Genomic DNA, 12038 nt, shown 5'->3' on the forward strand with positions numbered 1-12038 from the left:
TAGAAGTGTTTTCCGCAGACCACAGAACGTCGCTGTGGTTCACAGGCACCATCTTTACCAGTTTATTTAGTTCTTTCTGTTTAGAGATACAGCATGGTAACAGGCCCTACTGGCCCAATGAAGCCACACTGCCTGATTACATTCATGTGACCAATTAAGCTACTAACCCATATGTCTTTGCAATATGGGAGGAAACTGGAGCACCTGGAGGAAACCGGAGCACCTGGAGGAAACCCACGCAGTCACGGGGAGAACATACAAACGCCTTACAGACAGCAGCGGGAATTCAACCCAGGTTGCTGTCACTGTAATGGTGTTAAGATAACTGCTATGCTGCTGTGCCCCTTGTGGCAAAAGGAACTGTTAACATTTTGGGTTGAAACCCTGATGTCAGGGAGTGTATGATCATGCACTTTGGTAGTAAAAATGAAAAATGACTATTTTCAAAATGGAGAGAATATACAAAAAAACTGAGGTGCAAATGGACTTGGAAGTCCTTGGATTCCCTAAAGGTTTACTTGCAGGTTGAGTCTGTGGTGAGGAAGGCAAATGCAATATTAGTATTAATTTCAAGAGGACTAGAAATGTTGAAACTTTATAAAGCATAGAGTGGATGTGGAGAGGATGTTTTCGATGGTGGGAGAGTCTAAGACCAGAGGACACAGAATAGAGGGGTGTCCTTTTAGAATGGAGATGAGGAGGAATTTCTTTAGCCAGAGAGTGGTGAATCTGTGGAATTCTTTGCCACAGGCAGCTGTGGAGGACAGGTCTTTTTATGTATGCTTAAGGCAGAGGTTGATAGGTGTTGGTCAGGACATGAAGGGCTACGGGGAGAAGGCAAAGATTGGGGCTGAGAGAAAAATTGGATCAGCCATGAAGAAATGGCGGAGCAGACCTGATGGGCCAAATTCTGCTCCTATATCTTATGGTTTTAAGTCCTGATTCAGGGTTTCAATCTAAAACGTTGACAATTCCTTTCCTTCACAGAAACTGTTCAACAAAACTGGTTTGGGGATGGGTCTTTTCAAGGTATGCCTACCCTGAAGAAGTTTAAATCTTTATATGAAACGTCAACTGTTAATTCCTTTCCATAGATACTGCCTAAGCTGCTGAGTTCCTCCTGTATTTTGCGTTTCTTGCTCTGGATTTCCAGCATCTACAGAATCTCTCGTGTTTATGATTTGCTGCTCCATTGCGAAGTCTCTTCAAGGGATGCCTACCCTAAAGAAGTTTAAATCTTCAGTCCTACTGAAGGGTCTTGGCCTGAAACGTCAACTATTCATTCCTCTCCATAGATATATGTCTCGGTTCTTTAGTTTTGGAGATAACTCAGGACAAGAGGTTTTAGGGAAGAATTGTCATTATAAAAGTACTAGAAATCCAAAAATAAAATCAGAAAATAGTGGAAATCTCATTTTGTGAATCAATGAAAAACTACACACAAAGGCTGATAAACAACCAATATGCAAAAACAAAATAAATTAAAAATACTAAGAACATGAGTTACACACATAAAAGTTGCTGGTGAACGCAGCAGGCCAGGCAGCATCTCTAGGAAGAGGTGCAGTCGACGTTTCAGGCCGAGACCCTTCGTCAGGACTAACTGAAGGAAGAGTGAGTAAGGGATTTGAAAGTTGGAGGGGGAGGGGGAGATCCAAAATGATAGGAGAAGACAGGAGGGGGAGGGATGGAGCCAAGAGCTGGACAGGTGATAGGCAAAAGGGATACGAGAGGATCATGGGACAGGAGGTCCGGGAAGAAAGACAAGGAGGTGGGGGGGGACCTAGAGGATGGGCAAGGGGTATATTCAGAGGGACAGAGGGAGAAAAAGGAGAGTGAGAGAAAGAATGTGTGTATAAAAATAAGTAACAGATGGGGTACGAGGGGGAGCTGGGGCATTAGCGGAAGTTAGAGAAGTCGATGTTCATGCCATCAGGTTGGAGGCTACCCAGACGGAATATAAGGTGTTGTTCCTCCAACCTGAGTGTGGCTTCATCTTAGTAGAGGAGGCCGTGGATAGACATGTCAGAATGGGAATGGGATGTGGAATTTACAGCAGAGGAGGCCGTGGATAGACATGTCAGAATGGGAATGGGATGTGGAATTTACAGCAGAGGAGGCCGTGGATAGACATGTCAGAATGGGAATGGGATGTGGAATTTACAGCAGAGGAGGCCGTGGATAGACATGTCAGAATGGGAATGGGATGTGGAATTTACAGCAGAGGAGGCCGTGGATAGACATGTCAGAATGGGAATGGGATGTGTTACATGAGTTACAGAGTCCTTGAAGGTGAGTCCATATGTTGTGAAATCAGTTCACTGTTGAAGTGAGTGAAGATATTCACGTTGTTTCAGGGCCCTGCTGGTTGTAGGATAATAACTGTTCCTGAACCTAGTGGTGTGGGACCTAAATCGGCTGTACCTCCTTCCCGATGACAGCAGCCAGAAGAGAGCATGGCTTGGATGAAGGGAGTTCTTGATGCTGGATGCTGCTTTCTGTGGCAAGACGCTTAAATCAAATCAGTGTTAAATTGAACTAAGCTGAACCATCACACTCAATTGAACTAAACTGAACTAAATGGAACATACCTATACTGTTTCAACAACTCTGTGGTTTGATGTTTTATATACTATGGGTTGGTTTCTTTCTCGTTTTTTGCTGTTTGCACAATTTGTTTTTACATTGCGCGTTGGGTGTTTGATGTTTACTTTGAATGGGTTCCATGGTGTTTCTTTGTTTTGTGGCTGTCTGCGGAAAGACAAAATTCAGGTTGTATATTGCATACATACTTTGATAATAAATGTAGTTTGAATCTTTGTATCCTGGTAAATGTGCTCAATGGTGGCGAGTGCTTTTCTTGTGATGGACTGGACAATGTGCACCACTTTTTGTCGGCTTTTCCCTAAAATTTCAAAACTTCTAGAAATCCAAAAACGCCAGAAAATGCTGGAAATTTCATTATATGACAGCTTGCCTTTACTTACTTATGATACAGAACTATCGAGCAAGTATGTCCACTTCCTTATTTCTCACAATTTTCTTATTTCCAGGTCCCTGTTGCCAAGTTCCAGGAGTTACGGTACAACGTTGCCCTAATCTTGAAGGAAATAAATGATTTGGAAAAAAGAAGCATTCTCAAAATTCAGGATTAATATATCTCAAATATTTGTTGTATATAGAAAAAAACAAACTGGCATAACAGAAATTTGCCAATTGTCATCTACAGGAGATAATTTAGCTTTGATAAGCCTTCCTAGCCAGAGAACTTGCACGTTATTTTTAGTATGTATGCAGAGGATCCAAGTCATGACTTGTGATTTGAGATCGCTGATGCATTACAGACTTGAATTGGTTCCTGGTATTCAACAGTGTTGAAATGCCAGGTCTTACAAAACAAACCAGTGTGTCAATCAATAGTGTTGCATCTGATTTGGATAAGTCAACTCAAGCCGCAGTGTCAGTTTGTATAAAATGATAAAATGCACCAACAAAAGCCAAGGTATGGTGAGAGAGAGAAAAAGGAAAATCAAAACCTGAAGGAAAAATTGGATGCTACAACTATGCAATCAAGTACTGGTCAAAGCAGGAAAATGATGGATCGTAAATCATGTCACTATGTGAACAGCGTAACACTTGTATTCATATCACTAATCTGATGTAACTTTTTATTTGTTCAATCACATTTCACTTGATGTATTATAAAAGATTGTGTCATACTTTGTACGCAATATGTAATAAAAGCCCATAGAGAATTTACATAACTTATCAAAGAAGCTTTATTGTACCTTTCCAATTTTTTTGAGATGTATGTTAGTGTTTCCAGTGCTTTACAGTACCAGTGATTCAGGTTCAATTTCCACTGTCTGGAAGGAGTTTGTACGTTCTCCCTGTAACCACATGTGTTTCCTTCGGGTGCTCTGGCTTTCTCCCACTGTCCAAAGATGTTAATTGGTCATTGTAAATTGTCCTGTGATTAGTGTTAAATCAAGGGTTGCTGGGCAGTGTGGCTCGAAGGGTTGAACAGGCTTGTTCCGCACTGTAATTCAATAAATAAATAAATTACAATCTATGTAAACACTTTAAGCCTGCATCTTAATGTATGAAAGGTGCTATATAAATAAAGATAAATCAATATATTCATAAAGATATGTTATATCGAATAAAATGTAATTGAATATTCCAAATTATATAAATGTAATCAACATCAACAGGCATTAAGTAATCCTATTGTTTTTGACCGATTAAATAAATGATCACTGTGCATAGAGACATAGAACAATATAGATTGGATACAGGCCCTTTGGCCCAATGAGTTCATGCAAATTGCATTGTCAACCTAGCTAGTCCCAATTTCTGTGTTCAGTCCATATCATATGATCATAAGGCCTAGGATCAGAATTGGGCCATCTAAAATGAATGTTCCTCAGTGGCCATTTTATCGGGTGCTCATTAATGTAAATAAGTGATTAGCCAATCATGTGTCAGCAACTCATTGCATTAAAGCTTGCAGACATGGTCAAAATATGCAGTTGCTGTTTAGACGAAACATTTGAATGTGGAATAAATGTGATCTAGGTGACTTTGACTGTGGAATGATTATTGGTGCCAGAGAGGGTGGTTTGAGTGTCTCAGAAACTGCTGATCTGGGATAACAGTCTCTCTTGAGTTTAGAGAAAATGGTGTGAAAAACAAACAACATCCAGTGAGAGACAGTTCTGTGGGCAAAAACACCTTGTTATGAGTGAGGTCAGAGAAGAATGACCATACTGGAAGGTGACAGTAACACAGATAGCCACAGGTTACAACAGTGGTATACAGAAGAGCATCTTAGAATGCACACATGTTAAACCTTAAAGTGATTGGGTTATAGCAGCAGAAGACCATGAACATACACTGTGGCCATTTTATATGCTACAATAGATACCTAATAAAGTGGCCGCTGACCTTCTCAATGAGCTTTCCTATTAAATCCAAGTTAAAGATTTCAGATTGCTAGGGTTCAGCGCTTTGGAGTTAATGACATCTTATCTTTACTAAGATTGGACTTTTGTATCCAGAACTGCTGCTGAGGAGCAGGAGACTGGAAGATAATAAAGCATTTAAAAATAATTTAGCCTGTAGCTTTTTCCCCACTTGCTATCCTCCCATCTTCTTGCATCGTCAGTAGTTTTATTTTATCTCGAGGTGACCTTCATCACGAGAGATTTTTCATGTCAACAAGAACTTACAAATTTCCTATAGGGTGCTTCGTGACTGAGATTGATTATGTTCTCAATTAGTTGGCACTGCTTCCAGTCACATCGGTGCCAAAATCAGCTGTAATCTGGAATTATTTTAGACAGTTCACGGGTTAAAGGTTCAGACGTGATTTTATAATGGTTCACTCTGGCCCTTTTATGTCACGTGATTCCCCTGATCACTCTCCAAAGTTTTGTATAATCACAACATTACATAATCACTGAAATATCAGGTTGACTCATTTGGTAACATTCACACATCTGACTCAGAAGCTTTAACATCTCACGCCGTCCAGTTCTGGAGCGTATAATTTAGCCTGTCTCTTCAGAGCACTGCTGAGGAAGTTCTGCATTGTAGGCATCGGAATCATTTCAGTGCTCTGACTAATGTCTCTCCTTCGATCAGTATCATTAAAAACAGATTAAGTTGTCATTCATGTAATTTGATGTTTGTGCACAAGTTAGCTGTCATGTTTACCCACTTCATTAGAATTGGAAGTTGGCAGAATGAGATGCTTTCAAACATCCTGAGGAGTAAGGGGTGCTTTGTTTGCATGGTCATCCCATGCTCTCTGAGAATCTCCATTTAATGTCATTTCCCAGTCAGATTCATTTATTATTCACACATACATTGAAATATATGAAGAGGAGTTTCTTTAGCCACAGGGTGGTGATTCTGGAATTCATTGCCACAGACGACTGTGGAGGCCAAGTCATTGTGTATGTTTAAAGTGGAGGTTGATAAGTTCTTAATTAGTCAGGGTGTCAAAAGTTATGGGTAGAAGGCAGAAGGATGGAGTTGAGAGGGATAATAAATCAGCCATGGAGGAATAGCAGAGAAGATGGGCTGAATGGCCTAATTCTGCTCCTAACTTTTATGGTCTGATTCAGTGAAATGCGCTGTTTGCATTAACAACCAACACACACACACACACACACACTCACTCTCTCTCTCTCTCTCTCTCTCACTCACTCCTCTAACCCTCTAACCCCAGGGCAGGCTGGACCTCTAGCATCCATTGGAGACATGGAATAGCAGACAAATGCCTCCGACTTCCCCAGTGGACTCAAAGGCTTCAGCCATCGGGCCTCAAATTCCATACTTCCGATTGACTTTCAGGCTTTGATCTTTGATATCAATCCAAGGGATTGCCGAAATTGTCCTCCCAAACTCTGGGTTTACCAACTGATGTATCTGGGGGTCACTTCACTTGTATCTCCTGCCCATATGGACCTTCGATCCCACTGATCTGTTGGGTGGTGGGGGGAAGACTCGCTGATCTTGAGGGGGAGGTCTTCCTTGGCTTTAGAACTTTAATATCCAGGAGACTTAAATTAAGCAATGCTTTGGATGTAGCCATTACCACTTTAATTATTTATGATCATAAACTGAAAAGATACTGTAGCAGAATATGGCCCTTAAGTCGATCGATTCTGGTGCACCATTCATTCATGGCTAAACAAAAGAAAATCTGCCGATGCTGGAAATCAAAGTAGTACACGCAATATGCTGGAGGAACTCAGCAGGCCAGGCAGCATCCATGGAAAAGAGTAAACAGTCTTGGTTAAATTTTGTTTTCTCATCGCCATCTTTGGCCTCCTCCTCATAACCTTTCCCATACTTACCAATCAAGAACCTATTAGTTTCTCCCTTAAATACACCCTCCTCAGCCCTCCTTGGCAACGAATTCCTCAGGTTCTCTACCCCTGAGCTGAAGAAATTGGCCCTCATCTCAGTTCTGTAGCGATTTCTCTTTATTGTGAGGCTGCAGCCCAAGGCGTGTTGGCTAATCATGCAGATCATCCTGTTGAAAACCCCACTGGACAAACCTGGTTTGTTTTCTCTGGAGCAGTGGAGGTGAGGGGAGATCTGACAGAAGTTACTTTATAAGATTATGTGAAGCATAGATAGAGTAAACCGTATCTTTTTTCCCCAGGGTTGAAAGGTGTAATACCAGAGGGTGTGCCTGGGAGGGGACAATTTCAAAGGAGATGTGAGAGGCAAACATTTTACACAGAGAGTGATGGGTACCTGGAATGTGCTTCCTGGGTTGGTGGTAGAGGCAGAAATATTAGGGACTTTTAGGAGATGTTTAGATAGTCACATGAAAATAAATGAATATGGACATTGTGTGGCAGAAGTGATTAGTTTAGTTGGCCAGTTGATTGCTAATTTAATTGGTACAGCACAATACTGTGGGCTAAAGGCCCTGTTCCTATACTGTACTGTTCTATGTTCTATGTTCTAGAACAATGAACAAAGCAATGGAATGAGTTCCTTATTCATTATGTTGGAATGAAACTTATAAATTAACATTCAGTTCATTCCTTGGAAATGATAGAACTGTAAAAGTTTTTATTTTCCTTTTTCCTTTTTTCCTTTATTTTACCTCATTTTCCTTTATACGCCATCTGAAAAAGCTAATCTCAATTATTTTTCTTGTAATGTCCATTTTGATATTGAATTCATGAACTCCGAAGTCCCTTGTCTGTCCTTACAGCGTTCAGTTCCCAATCCTTCACATTTGCACAGTTCAGTTCCCAAGCCTTCAACCTGATTTGGTGAACCAGATGGTTAGTTGGTTGGCCTATTTCTGTGCTAATTGAATGCTAATTATCAGCCTGCTTATTTCACACAAAGAGCAGCAACTCAGCATCCAGCTGACAACATTATAATCTTCAGAATTTAACACTAAACTCAACTATTTCAGATAGCCAGACTTTCCAGTTTGTATCAGGCAGTTCTGGTGAAAATTCATCAACCTAAAGTAAAGTTCAAAGTAAAATTATTATCTAGGTACATATATATATCACTATATACAACCCTGAGATTCATTATCTTGCAGGCATACTCAATAAATTCAATAATTACAATAGAATCAATGAAAGACTGCACCAATGGGTAGACAACCAGTCTAACAAAGGCAAACTATACAAATACAAAAAGAAAGGCGGAGGGGGGAAATAAATAAGCAATAAATATCGAGAGCAGGAGAAGAAGAGTCCTTGAAAGTGAATCCAAAGGTTGTGGGAACATTTCAATGATGGGGCAAGTGAAGTTAAGTGGTTATCCCCTGTGGTTCAAGAGCCTGAAGGTTGAGGGGTAATAACTGTTCCTGAACCTGGTGGAGTGAGTCCTGAGACTCCTGTACCTTCTTCCGAGTGGCAGCAATGGGAAGAGAGCAGGACCTTGGTGGACCGGGTCCTTTATGATGGATGCTGCTTTCTTGCTTTATGGCCCGTACTGCCTTTTGCACTTTCCTCCGAGCTGCTTGCCAATGCTGCCTGATGCTGATGGATGAAGGGTTATCTAAAGTTGCCCGGTGTGCTTTGTGCGTGTCCTTAAGCAAGTTGTGGATGGTGTCTGAGTTATCGTCAAACCGGTCTTGGTGGTTCCTGCTCTTATGGCTGATGGATTGGGCTGCTGCCTCATAGAGCGCAAAGCTGTCCACTGTTGTTCCATGGTATTTTCTGAGCTCAGACAAGGTTCCAGTTCCCTTAGTTTCTCAGCTAGGATGCGTCGAAACTCACTTCTTGCTTCTGTGTTTCTCAAGCAGTTGCAATTTAGCCACTTTTCTTCTTTTCAAATCTTTTTATTATTATTATTATCCAAAATTAACAAGAGTACAATGAAGTAGGTCAACACTTACAATATCTCAAGAAAAAAAAAACATTGTTTTAAAGATTGAAAAAATTTTGGTGATAAAAAAAAGAGAAAAAAAAGCCCTACTAAGCAAGGAAAAGTGAGAAAAAAAATTAGCTGCTTTTTATTGGGTTTTTGCAGCCGTAAGGGGGGGGAACGCACTTTCATATGGAGCTTGGCCACAATCATACAGTGGTCAGTCCAGCGCTCAGCACTTCTCATGGCATGGGTGATGAGAACATCCTTGATGTCACTATGTCTCACAATGATGAAGTCGATCATGTGCCAATGTTTAGAGCAAGGGTGCATCCACGAGGTCTTATATTTTGCCTTCTGCTGGAAGATGGTGTTGGTTATGGTAAGGTTATGCTCAGAGCAAAGAGTAAGTAGCCTCATGCTATTTGCATTCACCTTGCCAATACCATGCCTACCTAGCACTCCACTCCATATCTTGCAGCAATGCTCCATGAAGATATGTCCAATTGTGGGGAGGGCTTTACCTGTAATGGTCTGAGCTGTATCCACTACTTTTTGTTGGATTTTCCATTCAAGGGCATTGGTGTTTGCATACCAAGTTGTGATGCGGCCAATCAATATACTTCCCACCACACATCTATAGAAGTTTGTCAAAGTTTTAGATGTCATACCAAATATTTGCAAACTTCTAAGGAGGTAAGGGTGCTGCAGTGCTTTCTTCGTTCCTGCACTTATGTGCTGGACCAAGGACAGGTCCTCTGAAATGATAAATGAACTTAAAGTTGCTGGCCCTCTGCATCTCTGATTCCCTGATGAGGACTGGATCATGGACCTCCATTTTCCTCCTCCTGAAGTCAATAATCAGATCCATGGTCTTGTTGACATTGAGTAAGAGGTTGTTGTTGCGGTACGACTCTGCCAGGTGTTCAATCTCCCTCCTATATGCTGATTCTTCACTGCCTTTGATTTGGCCTGCAACAGTTGTGTCATCAGCGTACTTAAATATGGCATTGGAGCTGTGCTTAGCCACACATTCATAAGTGTAAAGCAAGTAGAGAAGAGGGCTAAGCACACAGCCTGTAGTGTGCCTTTGCTGATGGAGATTACGGAGAAGATGTTCTTGCCAATCTGAACTGACTGAGGTCTACAAGTGAGGAAATCAAGGATCCAATTGCACAAGGAGATACTCAGGCCTGGTCTTGAAGCTTATTGAGTAGTTTTGAGGGAATGATAATATTGAGCACCAAACTATTGTCAATAAAGAGCATCCTGATGTAGGTATCTTTGCAGTCTAGATGTCCCTGGGCTGAGTGAAGAGCCAATGAAATAGCATCAACTGTGGACCTGTGGTGCTGGTAGGCAAGATGGAGTGGATCCGAGTTGCTCTCGGGCAGGAGTTGATATGTTTCATCAACAGCCTCCCAGAACAATTCATTACTGTGGATGGAAGTGCCATTGGATGATAGTCAATGATCCTATCAATGTCCCTCTGCAATCTTCGACAATCCTCTACACTATCCACAACACCACCAACCTTTGTGTCGTCTGCAAACTTGCCAACCCACCCTTCTACCCCCATATCCAGGTGATAGCGTTCAAGCCCTGCCGCAACTGTCGAGCAGCCTTCATTGATTCAAGTTTAGTCTGAAATTGACATTTCACCCGCGAGTTGGTTTTCTAGAGATCATACCTGGACCTCTTGTAATTTTCTTGATCATCTGACATGAATGCCGCCCTCAGCAGATTTTGTATCTCATGGATTTTTGGCTGGGAAAGGCCCTGACTGAAGGCCCATAAGACCATAAAAGATAGAAGCACTTTTAAGCCGTTTGGCAATCAAGTCTGCTGCACAATTCCATGATGTCTGATTTATTATCCCTCTCTACCCCATTCTCCCGCCTTCTCCCCACTACCACTGATATGTTTACTAATCAAGAGCTTATCAACCTCTGATTTAAGTATAAGACCATAAATTCTAGGAGCAGAATTACAGCATTTGGCCCACTGAGTCTGCTCTGCCATTCCATCATGGGTGATTTATTATCCCTCTCAACCCCATTCTCCTGCCTTCTCCCCATAACCTTTAACACCCTTATTAAACAAGAAACTATCAACCTCCACTTTGAATATGCCCAGTGGCTTGGTCTCCACAACTGCCTGTGACAATGAACTCCACAACACAAAATATTAACTTCTTCTGTCCGCAGATGCTACCTGACATACGAAGAACTTCTGGGATTCTCTATTTTTTATTTCTCTCTGATTTTTATTTCAGATTTTGCAGCATCTGCAGCATTTTACTTTAAGTCCCTAAATTCAACTTTCCTAATTTCACTATCTTCACAGCTTTATGCAAAGATACGTAAACAAGCTTGGAGAAAGACCCCTATTCTAGGTCAATGCCAGAGGGAGACACAGGAGAATGCAGATGCTGGAATCTGGAGCAGCACACATGAGATACTGGAGGAACTCAGCAGCTCAGAAGATCCCTATACATTGAAAGAAACTTCATAATTGCCAGGAGAATCTGGGTCTCCAACTTGGGGACTCTCATCCCTAAATCTAGAATATGAAAATGTATTGTTGAACACAAACAAGAGAAAATCAGCAGATGCTGGGAAAACAAGCAACACACACAAAACGCTAGAGGAACTCAGCAGGCCAGGCAGTCGAAAGAAGTACAGTCAACATTTTGGGCCAAGACCCTTCGGCAGGACTGGAGAAAAAAAGATGAGGAGTAGATTTAAAAGGTTGATTGTTGAACCCTCTGGGGAGGTTCAGGAAAAGTTATTACCCTTCAACCATCAGGCTCCTGAACTGGAGTGGATAATTTCAGTTACCTCAGCACCAAACTGATTCCACAACCTGCGGAATCACTTTTCAAAGACTCTACAACTCCTGGTCTCAGTATTATTTATTTTTTTATTTGCCCAATTTGTCTTCTTTTGTACATCAGTTTGTCAGTCTTTATGTACCATTCTTCATAAATTCAATTGTATTTCTTTATTTTCCTGTAAATGCTTGCAAGAAAATGCATCTTATATATGCTGACATATATGTACTTTGAATGTAAATTTACTTTGACTTTGAAATTCTTTAATGAGGTGTTTGACTGTAAAGGGAAATGGACAACCAATGCTTTGGATTTAGAGCCCTCATCTGGACTGAAAGACTAGTGG

At 41.2% G+C, this 12038-nt stretch overlaps 1 protein-coding gene across 1 annotated transcript in view; it reads left to right on the forward strand.

Moving 5' to 3' along the window:
• Positions 1–4567, forward strand: part of commd5 (COMM domain containing 5) — a 60517-nt gene extending 55950 nt beyond the window's left edge. Inside the window, exon 8 of the mRNA XM_072271324.1 lies at positions 3054–4567. Coding sequence (XP_072127425.1) covers positions 3054–3155 — 102 coding nt within the window. The 3' untranslated portion in view covers positions 3156–4567. The remainder of the gene's footprint in view (positions 1–3053) is intronic.
• The last annotated feature ends 7471 nt before the right edge of the window (positions 4568–12038 follow it).

This window comes from Mobula birostris, chromosome 10, assembly GCF_030028105.1.
Source record: "Mobula birostris isolate sMobBir1 chromosome 10, sMobBir1.hap1, whole genome shotgun sequence".
Lineage (NCBI taxonomy): Eukaryota > Metazoa > Chordata > Chondrichthyes > Myliobatiformes > Myliobatidae > Mobula > Mobula birostris.